The sequence below is a fragment of the Dromaius novaehollandiae genome, chromosome 16 (genome assembly GCF_036370855.1).
Source record: "Dromaius novaehollandiae isolate bDroNov1 chromosome 16, bDroNov1.hap1, whole genome shotgun sequence".
NCBI classification, from domain to species: domain Eukaryota; kingdom Metazoa; phylum Chordata; class Aves; order Casuariiformes; family Dromaiidae; genus Dromaius; species Dromaius novaehollandiae.
In genome coordinates this window covers 4,748,783-4,773,215 of record NC_088113.1, presented here as the reverse complement: position 1 = coordinate 4,773,215, position 24,433 = coordinate 4,748,783, and the positions used below count along the sequence as shown (strand labels likewise).

The following is a 24,433-nucleotide window of genomic DNA, read 5'->3' as shown; positions in this document are numbered from 1 at the left end:
TCTCCTGGCCTGAGGCAGCCTTGCAGGTGCCCTGCTTCTGCCTCTCCTCTCCCCAGCCTATTTTAGTTAATTTAACCAGTTACCCCACCCCCTTAGTTTCAAAGCTCTCCTTTCCAGTCACTCTGGCCAAAAACCCTACAAGAAAGCTTGGAGACTACCTGAATCCAAAAGAGACCATCAGGAGCACTTTGGAAGTCTTTCCGAAACCCACCCGTTAGCCCCAGAGGCATACCCATGTAACTTTCACTGAAGCCCTCCTTGGGCTGCTGCCCAACCAACAACAAAAAAATGCTGGGATTTTCAGCCTAGTGAAATTCTCACCCTGATAAAAAGGTGTTTATTGATGTTTTTGGCAAGGGACAGAGAAGTGGATACATGAGGGAATGGAAACCAGGTAAAAAGAGAAGTTAATCCTAAAGGATTAAGGTCACGGGTGTACCTGAACCACAAGGCAACAAACGAATTGAGGCTTTGAGTCCACAGTCACAGCTGCGACAGTCGGACAGGAAAAAAGCGCTTCTCCTACACCGGCCAGGCCACCCGACTGCTGGCTTCCAGCCAGAGCAGGTAACAGAAGGAGGGACAGTGCCGGCAAAGCTCTGCAGGGACACGTGAGCAAGCAGGAAGCAGGCCAGTGCTTTACAGCAGCCACCCACAGCCCGCCAGGCGCTCCAGGCACTGCTGCAGGATGGCAGCGTAGGAAGAAGTCAGCCAGCCCTCGGGATCCGCACCGAGCCGGGAGAGACCCGCGGCGCGCCAGGCCCGACCACCACTGGGCCGCGCGCTTAAATGGCCGCAGTTCACTCCTGCTCTCTGCGCTGCGCCCGAGGCGGGCGCGGCAACTCTCGCGAGAGTGCCTAGATGCGGGGGAGCAGGCGGGGGCCTGCCGGCCCGCCCGCCGCCCGAGTCTCGCGAGTGTTGGAGCCGCGGCTTCCGGGTGCGATGTCTCGCGAGACGCGTAAGGCGGAGACGCGCTCGGCCTTGTTCCGCCCGTGTCTCGCGAGAGCCCCTGCGAAGGGCGCTGGGCGACCCCGTGCGAGTGCGCGGAGCCTGCGAGCAGCGAGACGCGGCGGGCGCCATTTCAGGGAGCAGTCGCCGGTGCCAGAGCTGGGTGTGAGCCCGAGTCCGGGGGCCGCCCGCCACGGTCGCGCTGCCCCTCGCCGCCTGCCGCCGCGCGGCTGGCTGAGCGGCGCCGTCACTCTGCTTTTTAAGCGCCTCGAGAGGGTTCCTGAGCCCTCGGGCCCATCCCCCACCGTCAACGCAGCCAGCGCCGGAGCCGAGCGCCGCGGCCGTCACCGCTGGACCTCGGACACCTCAGCGAGGACATCAACCGCCCGCGGCGCAGGTAACTGCTGGCCTGGGGGCTGGATCCCGTCGCCGGGCGAGCGGTGGCCTGGCCCGCGGAGCGCTGGGGCCTGGGCCTGCGGGCCGCCCGAGAGGCCTGGGCTCCTCCCGCCGCTTGGGCTTCTCCTCTCCGGCTGGGCCGCCGCGGCCGCCCCGAGCCTCCCCCGCTGGGGGCCGCCCTGCCCCTTCCTGGGCCTGGAGCGCCCGGTCTGCCGCCGCCCCGAGCCCGGGGCCTGGCCTTGCGGGGTTTGTGTTCCTATGGCCACGTAGCGGGCGGGTCCGGCTGTCCCCGCCGCGCCGCTTGTCCCTCCCTCACTCCCCCCACGATGGCGCTGTGCGGAGTGACCGGCCCTGGCCGGCTCGGGACTCCGGCTCTGCCGCCGCCGTCGCGGCCGGAGGTGGCAGGAGGGGCCTGGGGCTGTGTGTGGCGGCGCGGTGGGAGCGGCTCCGGCGCTGTTTACGTTGGGCGACGGGGAGGGGAGTCGTGTGAGGCGGTGGAGCTCCGCGCCGCCGCGGGCGGGCGGCCGTGGGGCCCGGGCATCGCCGGGGTGGACGGCGCTTGTGGAAGCTTTGGCCAGGGCGCGCTGGGAGTGGAGGCTCCTCGGCGCTGTCGGGTAACGTGCGGTAGTAGGAGCAGGTCGGAGCTCCGGAAGGCGAGGTGGCAGCACCTCCTCGGCAGCTTTGCTGCTTCGATTTTTTTCTAACGCGTTGCTGTACGAAGGCGAACTTGCCTTCGTTAGGCTATAATCACATAGGAAGTGTGTGGAGAAATCCGGGGAGTGGACGATTCTGTTGAGCAGAGATACATGTATTGCTAAAAGTTCAGCCTCTCTTCCCCGAGTGTTGGAGTTGTCGCTAACCTTTCTTGATGCTTTTCTAGGAGCCCTCTTGCAAAACAAGAATGGAGTTGTCATTTCTTGGAATTTCTAAAGCAAATAATTTCAAGAAGGGGACCTGTTGGGGCTCCTTTTATGCATCATAACACAACAAAAAGGGATGGAATCTTACTTCAAAATACTGAGTAGATCAGTAACAGTAAATTTCACATCTCTTTAGTTTTCTATTGACACAGTTTCAAGTGAAATTGCTTGGTTTAATTTGCAGGGCTGTCAGGCATATAAAGCTTTTTTGGGGCAATCTAAAAAGTTTTTGTAAGAGTTTTAATTTGAGGTTTTTCAGTGTTCAGTGAAAGATTTTGAATTTTGTCATGACATTCTACTTGTTTAAAATTAATAAGTGCTCTTGCATGTGATTTTTATGAAAAATAACTATATGCAAAATAACTATATGCAGCATTGCTCTTGCATAGAATTATAGAGTTGGTAGGAGGCCTGTGTTATGTAAAGTAGTAAACAAACACAAATTCTGATAAAGATGTAGTATTATTCAGATAAGTATTTTGTGCAGGGTACAAAGTGTACAGATTGCACAGAGTGAGACCAAAGGTCCATATAACTCAATATTTTGTCTGTGACAGTGGCCAATAGTAAATGCCCAAGAAAGAATACAAGCACAGAGTAATTATACATTGATATTTCTCTCATTGTGCTCTTCTAGTCTTCAGCTAGTTGTGGTTCAGGGCCACAAAGGGATGTTTTTGTATTTAATGAGATGATTCTGTAAATTTTTTTAGGATTTTTTTCTCTTTGAATATGCAGGATTTTTATTCTATTTTATTTTTTTTGTTAGTACCCACAGCACTTTGTGGCAGTGGATTCCATGGCTTAATGCTGTGTGATCCAGGACCTTTGTTCTGAACCCACCGTATGATAGTTTGGTGGCCACAGTGATAGTCCTTCCCTGTTCGCTTTGCCATGTCATTCATGACTTGGTTGTCCTTTATCGTGTCTCCTCTTGCCCTCCTCTTTTGGCTGCTCCTCTTCAACATGAAGAATCCTATCCTGTGTAGTTGTATATGTTAAATTATATGAAATAACACATACAAGAATGTAACTGTGGATGGGAGTTGTCACCAGTGGGAATTCTTGTAAAATCCTAGCTTTGGCCTGATGCTGTTAGGTGTTGTTATGCATACTCATGTACTTGTTAATACCAAATATTGGGAGAGTTGCAGTGAATTTAACGTGTGATATCTACATAAGTTGAGAAGCTGAATGTAAATGCTTTGGTAAAATATAGAATTAAAAGCTGTTACATGTAACTAAGGATAATCATATTTGTGAGGGAAAGCACTATAGCCCAAGAAGTAATAACTTGAAAATAAGGTTAGTGTGCCTTGTTAGTTAAGCAATTGAGCATGACCTTCCAGTGCTCTGATGTTGCTAAAGGATTATGCTTTATCCTTGGATGTACAGGTGGAGAAAGATCGAGTGCAAGTGGGGAAGTGACTTGATTCTTACCTGTGATGCAGCTTTGGCGTAATATGCTCAGTTCTGAGGTTAGGGGTGAACAGTTTACAGTCTTGGAAAGTTGGAGAGATTTCATTATACTGACCAGATCTCTGAACAGCACAATTCCTACAGCAGTGCCTGTAAGAGAGGGGCAAGGTTTTTCCTGCCTATGTGCCTTAAAATGTTTTTTGCTTAATCATATAGGTTTATCTTCAATTTTGTGCTGTCTGACCTATATCTAGAGGACTGGTCCTTTCTGAGTTTCAGAAAGGAAAAGGAAAGAAACTGTTTTAGTAAGAGGCTCGAGGAAGCTGAGTCTCTATACTTCACTGCCAGGACTACTGAGAGATTCTTAAAAGTGTACCTGCATGGGGAGAGTATATCAAATGCCACAGGGATCCAGAGTATAATAAACACAAAATGACACTTAGAGGCTGAAATTGAAAAACAAGAATCTAAATCTATTAAAAAAACCCCATTATTTAGGGAAAAAGAGAGGTTATTAATAGTATTACAGGATGTAGTTGATCTGTTGTTGCCTGAAACTTGAATTTCAAGACTGGATGGATCTTGTGTATGCTGTAGCTGTTCTTAATGCTTGAATCATGACTGTTTCTCCTGTGGCCTCCACTATGCAGAAAAGGTCAGATTTTCTAGATGACCGTAGTGTTCTCTTTAAATCTTTTAATTGACAAAATTGATGGTAGAAAATGCTGGGAAGCTGTGAACAGGTTCGCCTGAATGTTCATTCTCAGTTGTTTAGATATCTCTCTTGGATAGTGCTTTGGTCAAGCTCTAGCAGTTCTTAAAATGGCCACCAGACCTGCATTTCTGTATCATGAATTATCTGTGTTCTTTGTTTTGAGAGAAACAGGTGACATCCCTCTGGGGTTTCCACTTGCTACTTGTGTTAGATTGCATTTTATTGTTCACAGCTATAATTGTTTGGTGCCTTGTATCACATTCTTTATTGTCTCACTGGGCAAGCTTCATTGTAGTTCTTGTTGGAAACTTCTTATAAGACAGTGCTCTGTGAATTTGAGCCAATGCAGTGATGGCATCTTAAGCAAAAACTTTTGGAATGTACAGTGCAAGGCATTTTCCCTCTCAGGTGAATTTTGCTTTTTCTTTCAGGTGTCCTGAAAAATGGCTGATGATATTGATATTGAAGCAATGCTTGAAGCTCCTTACAAGAAGGTGAGAAAAATGTGCCAGTGAGGTCCTATTTATCTTAATTTAGCATTATTCATGAAACTACTGCTGAACTGTAAACTAACATCCCTGGAGCCCTCATGATTTATCTTATTGGAGATGCATTACGTGTAACTTGCAAGTAAATATATGCTGTTAATGTAATTATATTGTGCAGTAGTTTCACTTCAGCGTGATGAATAAATGCCCATCTATCTCTCTTTGTAGACTTGCCTAACGATATCTCACCTCTACTCCCATGAATTCACCTTTGATTCCAGTGTGAACTGTCAATCATAAGGTAGTAATTGAGTGACGTATCGCTGTACCGTGGTCCCTTAGGTAAAAAAACAAACAAAGAAAAAAGAACCCCCCCCAAACAAAAACAAACAAAAAGAGGAAAAAAAAAACCCAAGAAACAAACAAAAAGCCTCTCCTAAAATTACCAGGTCCAGTTTGGTATAGCAACAAGGTGAATGCAGTGGTTTGGGAAATTAACAGGGTTCCAAGAATAACCTTTTCACCAGTCCCATGGCAAGTAAATATTTGAACAGTCTGCTCTGTGCAAGAGGAGTGAGACTTGCTTTTAATACAGAAGACTGGTGATGGTTAATCTTTTAACAGGGCAGGTGGAAATCAATTGCTGAGTGAACGAATTTACCTAAATTCTTGGATCCCTGAATAGAACGTTCTTAGCAAGTAAAAGACAGTATCACAGTCTGCGGTATCGTTCTAAAAATGCTCTTGTATTCTTCTGTCCTAGTTGTTCAATTAGGAAATGCTAATTTTGATTCAAAATTTTGATTGATTAGTGTAGTGATGTGATAGTCTTTTACCTAAACCAGCAGCAAATGAATACTGTCTTTTTTGTTTTTCACCAAATGGTGGTGAAGTGTTAACATTATGCATGCATTAGCACTGGTTTTCACGAGAAATGTGTATAAAGCTTAAGTCGTTTAGGAGTTGTACTTTTGATGTAACTGATGTGATTAAATTGTAAAGCAAGTATATAAATTATATGGCAGCTATTGTTAGTCTATTCTGCAGTGTTTATTGCAACCATGTCATGAATTTTGGATGAGCATTTGTAAGTTATAAAACTGTATATTTAGTTTATGTAATATTTAGCAGTTATATTAAAACTTGAAGAGAAAGATGTAAATTGTTATGTTAAAATTCTTGTATCCTGGTTTAACATGGATATTTTCCATGTAAACAGGTATGGAAATAGGGAATGTTTAGGCTGGACTGGTGGATTATTGATGACTTTCTTGGGAGTCGACGTTACTAAAGCAGTGTGAATCCCTGTTTGCTTCAGGGCGAGATGTGTGACAGAGGTGGCATCAAGCTCTTACAACTCTCCAACGAAAATGAGCGAAGATCTCGGGAATGGCATCGGTCACAGGAAATCGATAGTGGCTGGCTGCTAGCATAGCCACTGGGGCTTAGGCAGAGATATAGCCTTGGTACTGATCAGAGGGGCACACAAACCTGAAACTTCCTCTTACATTTTATAGAAATAACATTTAACCACTTGAGTGCTGAATTCTACAGGATAACTTACTCTCTAAACCATGTAAGGAAGTATCTACAATTAATATACATTTTTAAATGATGTAATTCTTGTATTTTATAATTGTTTGACTTAAATTTAAGCAGCAAAGTGGTTAAACATGCCTACCTAAATTTTCTAAAGCTTTCCACATTAAACTGTAAACAAGTAATTTAGTATTAAAATTTTTGTTTTGTATTTTCTTATTCCTATTCCCATTACCCTTTGACCACTTGAAATGTTTCCGCTTCGTCCTCACGATGTTCTTCTATCAACCCTGCTTAGGATGAGAACAAATTGAGCAGTGCCAATGGCCATGAAGAACGCAGCAAGAAGTAAGTTTTTTCTTGATATCTTACACGGGGTAGGGGGAATTGCTGTTTTTAAACTTTTAAACTCTGCTGTCAGAAGTGTCGAAGGAAATAAAATGGAAAAGCTTGAACTTTGCCGTTGCAGGAATTCTGAAATCTTTTGTTTACAAACATAGTTACACACATTGTCACTGATGTCATCAAAGTTGTGGAATCATTTAATTTCTTAGCATCAGATAAAAATACAGAGTTGGTAGGTTCAGCATGATTCATCTGTTTTTTAACTATGCAATGGATTTTACATTGAAAGATGTATTTGGTTTGCAATCTTATTTAGTCCAAAACGGTTTGAAGAATTTAAATACACTTGCTTTCTTGAAAAAGTTTATTGTTGGAATCTTCCCAAAAAAAGCCTTGTGACTATTTTTGCGCTAATTGGTGCATTGAATTTCAAGGACAGGTGCAAGAAGTAGTTTAGCTATCTCTTATCTGGCTCATGTTCTCAATTGAATTCAGTATTTTAGTCCTTTATACACTCTACATAACAGTTTTTGTTTTAAATAAGTTTTCTCTGTATGCAATCCAAAATTTCTACAATTGCAGTAAAACCTCTTTAAAGAATTGAATTACAAGCACACTTTCATGAAGCCTTGTTGAAGTGTGCTCTTATTATCTGGTCAGTAAGTTAATTCCAGAGTCTGAATACCTGCTGATGACCCAAAGAGGCAGGAATTGAATCGGAAATTTAAAGAAACCTTCCTTTTATGAAACAATCCCTTAAAAATACTCCAAAGAAATGGAAAGTTTAATACTGTAATATAACTTCCTTATCTTGCAAATATCATTTGATGGTGAAGGGACAACTGATGTAGGAAAAAAATTCTGAATTTGGTAGTCAAGTAAACAGTAACCAACACGTCCTCGCAATGTACTGTTAAGTTCAGAAGACAGCACGTAATGTTGTCGTCTTACGGAATCCTACAGGTGAAAGGCTGATGGAATCCTAAGATCATTTCTTTCTAGTTGTATAAATACCTGGGAAATGAGAAGTCTAATCTCAACATTAGACTTCAGCTGGAATCTAAAAATCTAAACTTGATTATAAGTTAGATTTGCATTCTGAACAAATGTGATTCCTTCCCTTGCGCATTAAATACTGAGACTCCCCAAACCCAATAAAAATGGCATCTCCTAGTATTTTTAAGTTCTCAAGTTTTTTCAGTTTAAAATTACATACCTGACATGTAAAACCATACTTCTGTTTGAATGGCTAGCCCCAAAATACGTACTGTGGTTTGAAGGAGAAGTTAGTGTTTTCTTAACTTTCAGAAATGGTTCTGAGCTTGGTTTATTGGAGAAAGCATTCTAATACTCTAAGCATTCTGGCTCATTTCCTGAGTTGCTATACCCTAAGGCCAAAGAGATCACATCTGTTGAGCAGGAGAATTATTTTTGATGTAGTTGTCTTTCTGCTCACAATCCTACTTTCAGGTTGGAGTTTATTGAGGTTGTGGGTTTTTTTGCCTTTTTTATGACAGTACATTCAGAAAAAGGACACATTATTGTGAAATAGGAGAAAATCAGGTTTTCTGCTACTTTTTGTTTTGCAATGTTACTTGTGTGTGGAGTCATTTCCGTTTCTGCTTTCTTAATTGTACTCACGTGGGTGTGTTCTGAGACGCTGACTCCAAAACTGAAACAAAGAGACACCACAGGAGCAACAGTTGCTAAAAAGTTAGAGAACCTCAGTATGGGAATAACTGTTAGTACAGAGGGGCTGACTCCAAAACTGAAACAATGAGGCACCACAGGAGCAACAGTTGCTAAAAAGTTAGAGAACCTCAGTATGGGAATAACTGTTAGTACAGAGGGGATATTCCCAAAGTTTAGTTTGGGGTAAACTTTGTGTAGTTGCCTCAGCCTCTGTTTAAAGTGGGGTGCGTGTGGGTGCACAGGCACACACAATTTATTAAAAAATTAGGAAACTAAATTTGTTATGCTCTGAGACTGAGGTTGAACTGATCTACAGGTAACTCAAGTACTCTGCAAGAATGGAATTGTAGCTCACTGGTTGTCAAATATGAGGTAGAATTGATTTACAGATTTTACACATTTAAATTTTCTAAGTAAATAGTTAAAATTCTGAAAGACTGCTGTTTGCTCCGAATCCTGGTGGCCCACAAATGTGGAAAAGCAGGTGGCTTATGAGTGGGGGTAGTAAATGGACGTGTAAAGGGGAAGTAAAACTCTTAAACCGAGTAATTAAAATTGATGGCAGGGAATATGTGGAGAAAATAAACTTCCTTTCCCTCATCTTCCTTATTCCTTCTTTTCTGTTTTTCTTTGTTTTATTTCACTATAAAAATGAGAAGTTACTATTTGCATCTTGATTGCCAATTTACAATACACTTGAAAGACATTTGAAGTACTGGATTTAGTATGTACTAGTTCTAATGCAGGAAATGTTTGTTCAGTCATGTTACTGTTTCTGGAATCATGGTTTAATGGTTACCAGAAAAAAAGTTGAGTGCTTTGGAGCACTTTATTTTTCTCATGATAAATTTAAAGAGACTTCTGAATTGTTCAACCACCTGTTTAACAGAAAAGAGTTATAAAAATACCAGTAGTTATATACCAACAGTTATACAAATACCAACATTTCAATACTAATGTCTGTGACATCAGGTTAGAGGAACTGGTGAAAGCTAGTAAATAAAAGGATTGATAACACTGAGCAACAAGTGTAATCAAAGTTGTACTTTTTGCTTCTCAGGAGAAAAAAGAGCAAGAGCAGAAGTCGAAGTCATGATAGGAAGAGGAGCAGAAGCAAGGAACGCAAACGAAGTCGAGATCGTGAAAGAAAAAAGAGCAGAAGCCGGGAAAGGAAACGGAGCAGAAGCAAGGAACGCAGACGCAGTCGTTCTAGAAGTAGAGATCGCAGATTCAGAGGCCGCTATAGAAGTCCCTAGTAGGTTATTTATGTAGAGTTGCATTTGTGCTACTTCTGTGTATGGTGTGAAAGCTTAACTTTAACTGTGTGCTTTCTAAATTGGTCATTTTATTCATCTCAAAAAGGGAGTTAGGGGCTAAGGTTGAAGCAAGTGTTGATAAGTGTGGAGTGAGAATGAGGACAGATGCATATCTTTTTTTTTTTTTTTCTTTTTGCTAATTTTCCTTCTTATCCGAAGTCAGGAACAAAAGCAAGTGAGAGGAAAGTGTCCAACTGACTGGAAGACAAATGTGAAGTCAGAAGTTTATTATAGAATTTAAATCTTGAGCAAATATTCTAAATACCATAATTACCTTCAGCATATGAACATGAAGGTTTAACTGTTAGGAAAAAAAATGAGTAGTCTGTGATTTGGGTCACAGGCTCATGACTCACCTTTTGCTTGTATTCCTAATGGTACAGAAAGAGAGTTTCTGTTGTTTTCAAGTGTTAATACTTACTATTTAGATTGTAAACTTGTACTGCTATGTAGCAGTACCTTGGTTATATTTCCCATTTCAACACAAGAAAAGTAACTAACAAAGGTTGTGTTTTGACTTCTAGTCAGATGTTGTGTTTTTACTGGGCTGCTGCTCATATGCATGTTTACTCTAGTGCTATGAATGCTTTGTGCACCTGAAGTGTTTTGTCTTAATAATGCCCATCTGTTACGTATTTGCCTTGTTTTTTCTTGGGCTTGTTTAGAGGCCATAGAAGATGATGCACCCCAGCTCTTCAATTCCTCTGTTTTTTGGCTTGAGATAGAATTTCTGCTGTAGATTGTTCCTCACAGCTGTAAAGCACTTCTCAAAGCCCATTTTTTTCATTGGTGATATTTGCTCTAGGATTCTTCTGGAGGTTTTTTTATTTTGCCCTTCCCTCATCTCTGTTTGCTTTCAATGCAGCAGAAAAACAGAACTGGCTGCATTACATGGCTTTCACTGATTACCTGAGGCGGCTGCTTGTGTCTTCTTTTGCCTGGGTCTCATCTCGCCTGTTGTCGAATTTCAGAATGCAAGATCATGTCAGAAGCGAGCGTTTGGAAAAGATGGTTTTTTATTCATGGCATATGCTGTCATCCACACCTGAGAGATCTCAAGATGACTGAGAAGATGCTGTTTCACCTCTGATGTTCTGCAGGCATGTACAGTTTTCAGCAAAGTGGATGTTTCCCTCAGCGGTTGGCCCTAGATCCAGGGAACGAATTCCTCTTGGTACGCTTGCAATGCAAACAAAAATGCCTGAGCTCACAGGGTCTCTTTTTGCACTAAGTCACCTGGAAGTTGATGTTCTCATACTGAAAGTGTACTACAACTCCAGGTTCTGCTAAGGTGTACTGTGGCTCAGAATCCTCAGTCTAGCCTTTTCTGACCTGCACCAATTGTTCTACATGATGCTCCTCATTTTTACCAAGGCAGGAGAAGGTTTTTGAACAAACAGATTCAGCATTTCCTCTGCTTTCTTCAGTTCTGTGTACTTGGAGATCATGGAGCATATCATCTGTCTTGCTTTGTCTCCAATATCAGGCCTCACCTTTAGAACTGCTCTGGGCTTTAGCTCTGAAGAAGTTGGCAGCTCTGGACAGTTGGTTTATTTTCCACAGTTCTTTGGCTCCTGTAAATTTACAGGAACTACTTGGGATGTGCCAGTGCAGCCCTTCTGGCTCCAAACTGCCTATTAAACAGAGGACCCTTGATCAAAATCTTCAACCTTCCAGAAGTGGAGCCTGCTAGACCTCTGCTCCAGTGTGTTGTCACCAGGATAGGATATTCATCTGTCTGCTTAACTATGAGAGTGCAGCGACTCCAAACTGCTGGTGCAGCTGGTGCTGGTCATTTGTTTGTTCCCTTCATCCCGAAGTGAGCCAATAGATTCTTCACCTGGAGAAATTTGGGAGCTTCAATGTTCTGGTCTTTCGAAACATCTTCCTCAGGCAGAGGTTGAAAGTATTAGAAACTATTGCAACCCATGCCTGGTGTAATGGATCAAGATGCGTTGTGTCAGGAGGGTGGGCAGTCACTTGGGGACTTTTTCATTGTTCTTATAGTCTTCTATACTTGTAGGTTTCTGTGGTGTTAGAGACAGCTAACAATATAACAATAACAGATGTTCTAGTGCCCCTTAAAGAGATGGGTAAGAAGTTGTGCTTTTCAGTTTGGCAGTGTTGTGTTGTCTGCTACAGGTGCTGAGTTGCTGGATTTGGCTAGCCAAGTAGAAATTTAGCATTAACTTTAGTGAAAGACTGATACAGAGCTCTTACTACCCTTCCTCCCAGAGGCATTGGCACTGGCTGTTGAGTGGCCAGCAGTTGGCTGTAGTTCATTTGTAGATCGTGGATGATCTAGCTGGTGGGTGGCATCTCTTAATCCTATCAAGTGTTCCATGTTTGAAAGGATTAAAATTGAACTGTTGAAATGATATAAATGCTAAGATGACTCTTAAGATTCCATTTTGGCCCAGGAGGTACAAAAAGAAAAGGACCTCCTCCTGGGAAAGAACAGAGCGAGCTAGTTCAGAGGTTAGCTCTGTGCATTGAAGAGCTGTATAGTAGACTTCCTGTGTGGGGAGTAAACCTTTAGTTCTGGAGGTGAAGTCTTTTGCTTCACCAGCCTCCTTTCTTCAGGTACCTTTGGATGTACCAAAAATGGTAATTCCATATGAAGCAGCAGCTGCTGTTGGCAGCTTTGTCATTTCTGTGTTTCATAGGTAACAAGCAGAATGCTTGATAGGATTAAGAGATGTCACCTGCCAGCTGGAGAATTTGAGTCTGGAATCTTACCTTCTGGGCCTGTTCAGACAGTTCAGAATTGGTGTTAATGCTGGTTGTGGTGTTGCAGCTGACTACATCATCCAGATCAAAATGTTTCCTAGTTGTGTGTGGGGGACCTCCCCCCACCCCTCCTTTACTCCTTATCTTTCTCAGTTCCTTTATAAAGTCCCTTTTTAAGATATTTTCTTTAAACTATGAGGTCTTTTTGCCACGGGGAGAAGTCTTGTAGAAGTTTCTCTGCAATACTAGGGAAAGGGGGTTTACTGAAGATAACTCTGAAAGAAAAGGAGAATGGTGCAACATGTAGAACTTGGGGAAGTTTGAATCAGTCATCTGTAAACATGAGATACTGGCATTAAATATTGTTCCTTTTTTTGAAATCAGGTGATTTGCTTGCATTGTTCAGTGTTCCCAGCATTTTTTTTCATGTTGTTGTTCTTCATGTATCTTATCTCTTAGATGTTTTACAGTTACTTTATTAGGCCTCTTAAGAAGAAGAAAATGTTACCAAGTACTCTTGCTTAAACATCCGGCTGATAAATGTCAGCTGCTCCTTACAATAGAAAATGTTTAGGCTTATCTGTTGCTATTCTGGAGCAAAGAGTTTAGGCAGATGCTGCCAGGAAGATCAACTCCATACGTGAGGACTCAAAATTCATCACGATTCTTCTAGACTTTGGCCAAAGATAGCCTTGTCTGAGACACATGTTAGACTCTTGGATATGACTGAGCTGGTGAAGACTGATTTTATTTATGTACTTATTTAAACAGCTATATTCTGACCTGATTATTGTTCTCCTGGGCCATGTGGCATCACATAAGTTTAGAAAACATGTTTAGCTATACTTTGGTTATATGCACAGGTTAGCACATCTGGCTTATCTGAAGAAAATAGCCCCTACACGTAAAGTATTGCTTCTGACTCAGTGCTTCCATACATGGTATCAGGAACCAGCCAACAACTGCAGAGTTCTCAGAAAGGCAGTAGGAAAAAAGAAGAGGAACAGGAAAAAAGAAAATTCCTCTGAAATCTACAGCTTTACAAAAGTGTCTCCTCAGAAAAATCCAAAGGAAGTGCATCCCACAGAACAATGCCAAAAAGAACTTCAAAAGATCGCTCAGACCATTGTCTTGCCCCTCAGAGTTTCAGAGGCCTCTCTGCTCAGTCTGTTCTGGTGGTCTGCTGTGCCTGTAATTTGCTGGAATTTTTAAATGTTAGTGTTCCTCTCACGTTGTCAAGTAAACCTATTACTAGTTTATCTAGAGTGAAAATGGGAAACAGTTTTTTGGGAGTTCTTTATTTGCAGAAGCCATGTGTGTATTTGAAAACTACTACTGTGCATCTTCTCAGTTTTATTCATTAGGTTTAAAAGAAGACCAACAAGAAAACTTTCCTTTCCTTCTTTCACTGTTCCCTAAAAAGTCATGCTTGTGATCCTTGACTGTCATTTAGTTGGTCTGCATTGATATTCTGGAGTTTAGAGTCACTTACAGTTTATTGTGCAGCATCCAATTTGATATGGACAACACCATGTTCTACATCAGCAGGTGTGAAGGTACGAGGTAATCCTATCTGTGGTTAAGAAGCCAGCCTCTGGAGCTGGTAGCTCAATTGCCAGATGCAGCTTTTGGCAATAGATACCATAGACCTTGGAGCCCCCAAGGAGATGCTGTCAGCAGGCATCTCTGAACCTTAAGTAGGAAATGGAGTAATTCATCTTAGTCCATTTTACAGCAGTTTTTTAAAAAAATGTTGTTTTCTGATCCAGAATGATCTCAGCTCAGACATGCTGCTGCCTAATATGTGCCTGCTTTTTTAGGGGGGGATTATGCCTTATTTTCTGTTAATAAATTGTTTAAATGGTTTGATTTCCCTCCCCCCCCTGCCCCATATTGCACAGGGTTGTATTTCCCTTATTTTAACCTGGCCAGTACAGTTCTGTATCTTGGCCCACTACTTTTCATGTGCTATGGTGTCATGACATGTTGAACGAGCATCCTCCTTCTCAGTGTGCGTGCTGAGTTGACTGTAAGCATTGCTGCTCCTCCCAGTAGTGAAGTCTCCAGAACGCTTCCCTTGCAGGGAGCTCCTTGGGGTTCCACTTGCACCCTCAATCTCATGAAACTTTCAGTTTAAGGTGTTGTACTCAAGCAAATAGTTGTGCCATCACCACTTTCTCAAAACTCCGAGGCTGACTTCAGGCGGTTAAGGCACTGCTTTGGAGTCATCAGCAGAATATGCATGTGGACAAGTATATGAAGGAGAAAAGATTACAACAGTAACTGAAGCTTAAAATATTTTGCACATAGAAGTGTACCATATCTGGCTCTCCATTCAGTTCTTCCTTGAAGTCCTCTGTATTCTGAGATTTTGCAATGCAGATGAAACTGAGCAGGGAAAATATTCCATGCCTCATGATTTGGTGTAGTTTATGCGTGCTCTGGGTACTGTTAACAGAAAAGGTCTCAGGTGTGTAGGGTGGGGAAGCACTCATAATGCAATGTGAACACAGACAGGAGATCCTGAATTCAGGTACTCTGGTAAGTGATGTCTGTTTTTTGCTTTTGCCGTAGTTCTGGTCCAAAATTCAACAGTGCCATCAGAGGGAAGATTGGTCTGCCTCACAGCATCAAATTAAGGTTTCTGAATTTTCTGTACTTTTTTGCATTATTAATAAGTTTTGTTTAAAGTCAGAGTAGTATATTTGAAGGTTTTTGATAATCTTGTTGATCTGTCTTTACAGCAGACGGCGCTCCAGAAGCAAAAGTCCCTTCAGAAAAGACAAGAGCCCTGTTAGGTAGTAATTTTTATACATTTTCTTTTTTTAACTTGAAGTTTTAAAAAATGGGGAAATAACAGATAACTACTCACTGTCCAGCTTATGCTTGCAAGAAACTTCAAAATTCCTCATTCAGAAAGCTCAGGAAAGGGAAACATTGAAAATACCCTGTTGCTTTCTCCCTGTGCAATAAACCATTCCCCCCTGCTCCCAAAATTAATAATGTACAGTTGTAAATCATGTTGATTTGCAAGCACATCTTGCTTTACTTTTCATGTTTCTGTATTCGCAAGCTTTTTCCAGTTGATTCTAACTTAAATTGGCTAACTTTTTTTGCTAAATCTTACTAATCTTAAATAAGGAATGGAAAAGTACTGTGCAAATGCTTACTTTTTGTGTTTGGTATGTGTTGATGTTACTTGTAGAGAAGCCAGGTAGCTTTTAAATCCAGGAAGTGCTTATCCATTCTTACAGTTTGTCAATTGAGGGAATTGGATTCAGATAACTGCTAATGAAATTATTTTCTAAATTAATACAGTTAAACTTCAACAGTCTTTCTTCGTTTTTATTTATTAGCAAATTCTTAATGAGATACTGTAGTTTACATTATTGTTACATATTCTCAGTGATATTTTTTATATATATATAAAATGTAAAGAAATACTTTACTGAAAACTCAATCCAGGATTGAAATTTGGGTTAATTGCGCAGGTATCAACTGCTCATGCAGCAGGCTATTTCTGTCTTATTTATTCTGAAGAAAAACAGACTGTTTAGATTTGAAGGAATTTTAAACAGATTGTTTAGATTTGAAGCTTTAACTTGTAAAAAGTAGAGCATCTCATTTCAACCAGTGATCAGTATCAAAATAAAACTACATTAGTACTTCTGGAATCAGGGACGATAGTAATTATTCAGCATTTAGTTTTATTTATTCATTTGTTTAAGTTTATTAGGGGCTGCCTCCTTTCTTTGAAGTCTGCTAGGGTTAAGCTTAAATTACAAAATTAAGGAGGACTGGGAATTCTGTTTGTACAGATGTTGGTATTGTTGTGGTAGCTGTAGTGATTGTGGAGTGACCAGGTATGCATAAGATTTTAGTTTGCAAAGCTGGGGGAAAAAAGTTGATATTCTTTGTCCAAGAGTTCAGACAGATAGTCAGTCTAATTAGTCTTGTTCTTTTTTTTTTTTCTTTTCCCCCTGTCCTATCATCTTGTTTTTTTGACTGCAAGCTCTGTAGAATGGTACTGTTATCTCTTCTAGATGGTTACAAAATAACACTTTTGTATAGTTTGGGCTTCTGAACTTAAAGGATAATTTTCCAGTCATGTTTAATGTTTACAGTTAAAATTGGATCGATCATGTTAGAGAGGCTTGTATTAGGTATTGCCTTTGATTCTTGACCCCTGCTTTATTTTAATATTGCAGGTATTTTTTTCAGTACTTAAAGTACAAACATTTGAAGCATTACATGCAGTCCTGTGATGAGTTCCCTTATTCAGCTTTCCTCTTACATTCCAGAGAACCTATTGATAATCTTACCCCTGAAGAGAGGGATGCTCGAACAGTATTCTGCATGCAGCTGGCTGCAAGAATTCGACCAAGAGACCTGGAAGAATTTTTCTCTACAGTAGGGAAGGTAATTAATAGGGAGGTTAATGTGATTTTGGATACTTTCTCAAGCTATCCTAGTCCAGGATCGCTCAGGATTGCTGTTCTGCAGAGCTGTGAACAGGTGGCTTTCTGGAGGTTCTTGTACAAGGTTTCCCCCTGGTTTGGTAAAAAACTTTGAGGCTCTGAACATGGAAGTGTAATTAATCAACAGTTTATTGCTCAGAGTGCAATCTGCAGATCACGGGGATGCAATTCAAACAGCTTCAGTTCCAAAAGTTTTAGTCTTTCTCAAATAGGTCAGCAGTTTAACATATAACTTCATAATTTAATTTTAGTTTTGAGACACTTCCTATTGCATCTGCTGTAAGGTTTCCACCTAAAGCATTGAGTTGCTGCAAGTATTGCTGTAGCATACTGTGTTTGATTTTTGAATCAAAATAATGCCAGCTTGCCTCTGGGGTATGTTTAAGAAGGTAATTTTGATACTAGTCTAGATTTGCAGCATAGTTATAAAGTCATTGATTTGGCAAATAAGTGTCTGGCTTATTAATGTGTTTCTGAGAGTTGAATTCCATTTGCTTTTTCCTAGTGTAACCCTCTCTATAAACGTAACACTTCCATTCTTGTCTTTCAGGTTCGTGATGTGCGAATGATTTCTGATAGAAATTCCAGGCGTTCAAAGGGAATTGCTTATGTAGAATTTGTTGATGTTAGTTCAGTGCCTCTGGCAATAGGACTAACAGGACAGAGAGTTTTGGGTGTACCAATCATCGTACAAGCATCGCAGGTAAGTAGTTGTTGAACCTTACTGCTAATCATGTTGAATAGTGCCTGCAGGGAGCTAAAGGCTGGAAAGTTGGAGGAGTTTCTCAGAGGCAAGGATGTCATCTATTTTCATCTTACTGAAAATTTTAAGTATAAAGTGAGGCTTAGCGAGCTGTATAATTAGCAAAATAACTATTTTTCTCTGCTGGTCAGATCTTTAAAGGAAGAGTTAAATAATAAGCATAACATTCATAGAGTGCTAGAATAAAAGGTGAAGTTCTTTGTGAATGCTGTCCTTTATTTAAACTTGAGAATCTTAGTAGATTTCGCTTTAAAAATAAAGATCTCTACAAGTGCATGTGTTTTAAAATTTCAGTGCCATTGTGATCCATTCCCTCCTCCCCCGGTTATCTTTGCTGGAAAGTTTAGTGTTTGTAAATCTGGTTATCATTGAACATTTGGAAATCATTAACAAGAATGATTTAAGATAATTATAAGTGGACCCTGGCTTCCAAAAGTTGACAGGCAAATTACAGCAAATCAAACTGATACAAGATTCCTTTTGAAAACACTGATGTTAAGAAAGTAGTAATAACAAAGCTATAATAGTGTTACAAAACTGTAGTCTGAAATTACACTTGCTTTCCTGCATATGTAAAAAGCAAAGTGGCGATTTATTAGATACAACCCAGAATTCAGCATGAAGTTCTTCAGTTTGAAGACTTTTCAAAGCCATGTGTCTATACTTAGTCATGATCTTGGATTTCGTAGAGTTTAAGTTTAGTTAGATGGACATTTTGCAAATTATTTAACTGTGTATTTTTTTGGTATTTATTATATATATTTTGGTATTTTTTGTATTTAATTTGGTAGCTGTTCGCTGCTTATTAATTTTTTATTAAATTCTGACAAAGTGTTCTTTTGTTTACAGGCAGAGAAAAACAGAGCAGCAGCAATGGCAAATAATTTGCAGAAGGGCAGTGCTGGTCCTATGAGGCTGTATGTGGGATCATTGCACTTCAACATAACTGAAGATATGCTTCGGGGAATCTTTGAGCCATTTGGCAGGGTAAGTTTTGACTAAGCGAAGTCACTGTGTTGCAGTAGTTTTGATTTTCTGAAAAACCTATGGTAGCTCTCAAATGGCTTCTTGAAATTAATTAAGCTTCATGCCTGCAATACGGTCTCTTGTTTCCATTCCTTCTTTACCTATACATCCACAAAGATTAAGGTACTGAGTTACTATATGAGAACAAGTGAGATAACATTAATTTGTGTTGTGGTCCAGTTTTGAGTGACAGGTCTTATGATGGAAAGGTGAGAATTCAGCAGTCACCCTAAATTACCTAAAAACTACATTATATCCTGATTTTACATCTTGCTTACTTGCTGGAACAGCCCTGCCCTGTCTTGATACACCTGATATGCTGCTTTAAAACCTCAGTTTTTTTCTCACTTTTGTGTTGCTTTCTCTTTCCAACACTATTTCATAGGTCATGGGTGACTCGCTAATATTTTTTTAAATTCAGTAACTGTAAACCTGTAGGAGTTCCCATATAGCCATAGACAAATATACTTAGTGTGTAACTTTTTCTTAAAGCCCCCACCCAGCTGCTTTTCTTACCCTAAAAAATGGAGTTTCTCAGCATATGAAATACCATGTCTGTGTTATTTCAGCTGCAATTTGATGATGCCTGTGTGCTACTTGTCTGATAGAATGCCACATCAGGATCAGGCCTCTGCCTGTGACTGAAGACATCTTAAATAAATTGATAAATTGAACATCTCCCTTATGTTTACCTGTTGCTGCTTTAGTTTTGAAATAAAGATCTCATTGCCTGTACACTGATCTGGACTTGAGGGAAGAATGAGGAGCTGCTTTTAAAAAAAAAAAAAAAAAAAAAAAAAAGTTTCACCTTCATTCATGACCGTTGTATTTGGTAGGGCTATATGTAGGTTTTGTTTTGATATCATGTGGTTTGTTTCAAAGCATCTGATAATAGCCTTATTGTTATTTTTAGATTGAAAGCATTCAGCTGATGATGGATAGTGAAACTGGACGTTCAAAAGGATATGGATTTATTACGGTATGATTGGGATTACCGGGATTCTTGGAGAACTTTCAAGCATAACCTTCTCTTGTGATAGCATAGTTAACTCAGCAAATCACAATTAAGTCTCATCTTAGGAGTTTCATGTTACAAGGAATGCAACAGTGGCCTCCTCCTTTCTCTGCCAGTTCTCTATGGGTATTCTGATTGAACAATTTCTATATTTAGAATGGAAGCAGCATACTTCTGTCCAACATTGCAGCCAATGTCTGGTAAAGCACTGCTCTTTCTTCAGGCAAAAAAAGGGTAAAGACTGGCTTTTTCAAAGTGCCCTGGAGATCGAATTGGAGTGTTGTTAGGCGAAATCAAATTCCAGAAGATAAAACTTTCTGTTGGGAACATCTTTCCTTTTCTCTTTTCCCTTAGATATTTAGTTTTGTGAGCTCAGGTGTCATGAATGACATGGCAGTTCGTGATGAAAGTGAAATGTCTCAGTTAGGAGCTCTAGTACTTGGAGACATGTGAGGCCAAAGTAACTGCAGTTATGATATTTAGTACGTTTAGCACTGACAGCATAGAAGTTTAGCTTCACATTACATAATATGAAGCAGAACATCTGCTAGGAGCAGCTGCTATAATCAATAAAGTTACAGAAGAAGTGACTCTTTCTTGCAAGGCATTGAAAGAGAACTGCAGCCATAACTCTGTAAATTGAAATATCTAGGTTGTTCTCTGTACTTTCAGCAATCACGCATATTTTAATATATTTCCATCAAAATACAAGAAAGTAAATATATGAAGTTGTGCAAGCTTGATAATGCATTGGTTAAGATGGAAGGTAACTATGGATACTGCATGTGACAGAAGTGCTGTGAAATCCTGTGGACAGTGTTACTGAATGTGTTTTTTCCACTCTGCAGTTTTCAGACTCCGAGTGTGCCAAAAAGGCCTTGGAACAACTCAATGGATTTGAGCTGGCTGGTAGGCCAATGAAAGTTGGACATGTAACTGAGCGCACTGATGCTTCCAGTGCTAGTTCATTTTTGGACAGTGATGAGTTGGAACGGACTGGAATTGACTTGGGAACAACTGGTCGCCTTCAGTTGATGGCAAGGCTTGCAGAGGGTATGTATGGTGATAAACAGGAAAAGCATGAAAATAAGGAAGTTTACAAAATTTGGATTAAAATGCTGCACACAATATTATGCTAAATGCATTTTTAAGATTTTAACAACAATAAAATTACTCATATTTCTGTTCTTGGCTTCCTAACTGAGTGAAGAATGCTTGCTACAAAGTATGTTATGTCTTCTGTTTTAGGTACTGGTTTGCAGATTCCCCCAGCTGCACAGCAGGCTCTGCAGATGAGTGGATCTTTGGCATTTGGAGCTGTGGCAGGTAAGAAGTGGTGACTTCTTTATTTTTCCAAAATAGTTTATCCTGCTTTATAACTTTGAGATAAGAAGTACTTAACTGCATTTTGTGATTTAAAGTGGGAACACAGATACTGCAGCATGTTTCACAAGTTGCAGAACTGCACAAAGCCATGAGTAACTAAGCAGTGATGATATATGTCAGCTTTGATGGATGTGATTCACTTTGCATTATTTTTGGCAAATCTGTCGTAGTTCACTTAATTCATCCCAGGCCTTCACCTCTATCTTTACTATTCCTGATACGAGTGGAGACTTTCAGGTTCTATTGCAGTGTAATTGTTGGCTGTTAAAAATAGCAGGCTGATAATTGGAAGGGGATTTACCCTCTGCAGAGTCCCTTCTGAAAAACTGGAGCTGTACCAGGGCCAAGAAGGTTAGTGGGACTTTACGCAGGACACAGCAACTAACACCATATTACATGAATACTTGCTGCCTTACATTCACGATAGTGTTAGGTTTGCATGATATACGCCCTGGCCAGGAAGAATAGCGTATGTCAGTGAATTTGTGTGTTACTTGGGGGTTGGCGGTAGTTTGCATGCTCTGCGAATGGGCATTTTGTGAGGTTTTATTGAGATTTTTCTGAGAGACTGAGGATATGACTGCTGCAGCTGCTAGTTCATAGCTGAACGTAAGCAACAAACTGTTCAAAGCTAGGCAATGAGTGTAACCTCCCACAGGAGCTTGCGTGGGAATTTAGAGTGGGATTTTTCTGTTTTTTTGCTAACTCAAGAACAAAGGGAGGGAAATTTTGGTAGTGGTAGAAAAGACTTTGAAGTGTGTCACAAACAAGTAGATGCTGGAATGTGTATTCTTTGCTGACACTTTTTGCATACATTGTTTCTGTCTTCCAGCAGAGTTTGTGACAGAAATGATTCAGACTTAAACACATGAATCATTTCTGAAGCTCAAGTGCAGCATTGATAAGAGCGTGTGCATTAAACTGTAGACAGTTGCTAAAAGAACATAATAGCGTGTATCTCTGGAAAGAAACTTATGGAAGAAAAAGGGAACTGGCTAGGGAAATGAAGTGTGGGTTGAAGAGCAAGTTTTTGTGTTGAAGACAAAATAGATTAAAAGAAAAGATGGCAAGAAAGAAAAGAGGAGCTGGTCCGGAAGGAGAGGAAAGGGGAAAAACACTAAAATGAGATCACCTTTAATGTGGGTGACAGTGATGTGACAGTCTGGTTTGGGTACAGGTGTAGTCAGAAATGAGAGAAATATTAAAAACAAAACCAAAAAAACCCAGTCATCTTCTTTCCTCTCCCTGTATTCTAAAAAATAAGACAAAGAAATCCAGACCCCCAAATTGGAAACCTGACCAAAAATGTCCATGAGACCTTTTAACTGTTAAGATATCATGTGAATTAGTATAAGACAGCGTACATGTGGAGGAGCAAATGATAAGGCTTAATGCAGGTTTTTTCACGGATGTGCACGTTTAGCAATTGTAGAAATAAATGTGGTAGGAGTAGCATTGTTTATCCCACTCATGCTGCACAAAAGAAATAATGGAGACGTACAATTTAAGTAAGTTGAGAAAAAGATAACTCTTTTTACTACCATAGAGTCATGAGCTATCCCCAAAGTGAGATTTGGTTATGGATTAAAGATCTCTTTACTCTTGTTAGAGAAAATTACTACCAGGAATTATGTCATTATGGGAGACTTTAACTTCCCTGATACAGATTGGAGAAGAATTGCTAGTAATAATGGTGGGGCCCAGATATTCCTGGATGTGATATCCGACAAATTTCTTCATCAAACACTCACTGACTCATCAAGAGGGGATGCTATTTTAAACTCATTTTGGTAAGTAATGAAGATGTTATGGATGAGAACAGAAATTACCATTGACTGAGTGATCGTGAGTTGCTCAAGTTTAAATGGAAGGATAAACAAAACCAGGTCTGTAACTAAGGCTTTTGATTTCAAAAGTGATGGGTGAGGAAACATGGAAGTAAATTCACCTGGTATAAACAATTCAGGTGTCTGAACAGGAAGGACATAAAAAGTTTCTTCAGTTCCAAATTGCGAAAGCTGGATTGGATCTGTATTCCACAGAAAGAAGAAACAGTGCAGTAGCAATGGGCTCCCCACCTCACTGGGTGATTAACTACCTCAAAAACAAAAGAAGGAATAAGCAGGGAGCCTCCAAAGAATAGTGGAATAAAAACAGAGTGATAATAATGAAGTATTTTTAGTCTAGGAAATAGGTAAAACAGGAATTACCAGTGATCAGATTGAGTTAGACCTTGTAGGAGATGTGAAAGCACAGATGAAGAGAACAAAAAGGAAGTGGGTCTGAGGTTGAAATGAAAAATTACTCTAGATGCTTCAGAAGACCTTCATTGCTTCATTTTTTTTGTGGGGACGCTGATGATGGTGAAGTTTGGAATTTGAGGAATGTAAGATGCAGTGTGGTTTTAAAAGAAAGTGATTCACAAGTAAGGTAGAAGCAAAACTAAAAATAAGAACTGAATGTCCTCAGTCCAGAAGAGTAAAAAAACCTCATATTAGAGAATAGGCACATGAACTACGAGGTCTCATATCAGATATTGTCAAAAAATACTTTGTCTATGACATACTATCAAACTGGGACATCTATTTCTAAATTACCTATATGTATAAAGGAAAGAGGAAGAAGAATAATCTGACCAACTTTTAGACCTGTTACTCTGACTTCACTCCTACGCAAGTGTTTATCCTCTCCTTCAAAAGTCATACTAAAGACAAAAATGATCAAAATACAGCGTACTTTTCCACAGGAACTGCTTGTAAGGACTAACAGCGTTTGCTGAAAACTAACTTCCCTAGACAGAGGAGCCATAGTAGAATGCTTCTCTGAACTTCTGATATGTGTCACTTGGAAATCGTTAAGCTAGAGGAGGAGTGGCTAGTTCAAGAATTGTAAAATACGTGGGAAGCTGGCTCAGTGAAAGAGGGCTGGGCTTCTTTTCAAGTGAAAATTGAAAAACTTTGAGAATGTTGTTGAAATCAAAGTTCAGTTTTAGGTATGATCTTGTTTAATATTTGTATGAGTAACAGTGGCAAAAAGGGTGGGAGTGAGGTGATTAAACAGGGCCTTATCACTAAGGGATGTATGGGGCATCATACATTTTTCGTCTGTTTGGGATTTGAAACAAATTACAGTTATTGCCTGGGACCTCAGCAATGGAAGATGACCAGGAAGAGGGAAAATACTTGAGGTATTCTATTTTATCAGTGAATAAGTATGAACTGTCAGTGTAAAAAGGCAACTGTAGAGGAACTGTGTTC

General features: G+C 40.3%; 1 protein-coding gene across 9 annotated transcripts in view; it reads left to right on the top strand.

Annotated features, from left to right (window-relative positions):
* The first annotated feature begins 984 nt into the window (after positions 1 to 984).
* The window catches only part of RBM39 (RNA binding motif protein 39), a 32,174-nt gene continuing 8,725 nt past the window's right edge, over positions 985 to 24,433 (top strand). Inside the window, exons 1-13 of one of the 9 annotated variants that reach the window (XR_010391853.1) lie at positions 985 to 1,345; positions 4,830 to 4,892; positions 6,724 to 6,773; positions 9,523 to 9,717; positions 15,083 to 15,148; positions 15,253 to 15,306; positions 16,810 to 16,927; positions 17,537 to 17,689; positions 18,599 to 18,736; positions 19,689 to 19,754; positions 20,639 to 20,843; positions 21,039 to 21,116; positions 22,843 to 22,966. Coding sequence is in view for 7 of the 9 variants with exons in the window: in XM_064521332.1 (XP_064377402.1) it covers positions 4,842 to 4,892; positions 6,724 to 6,773; positions 9,523 to 9,717; positions 15,083 to 15,148; positions 15,253 to 15,306; positions 16,810 to 16,927; positions 17,537 to 17,689; positions 18,599 to 18,736; positions 19,689 to 19,754; positions 20,639 to 20,843; positions 21,039 to 21,116; positions 22,786 to 22,966 (1,355 nt within the window). In the remaining 2 variants the exon portion in view is untranslated. The other 8 variants (XR_010391852.1, XM_064521333.1, XM_064521332.1 and 5 more) reach the window with 8 other exon arrangements.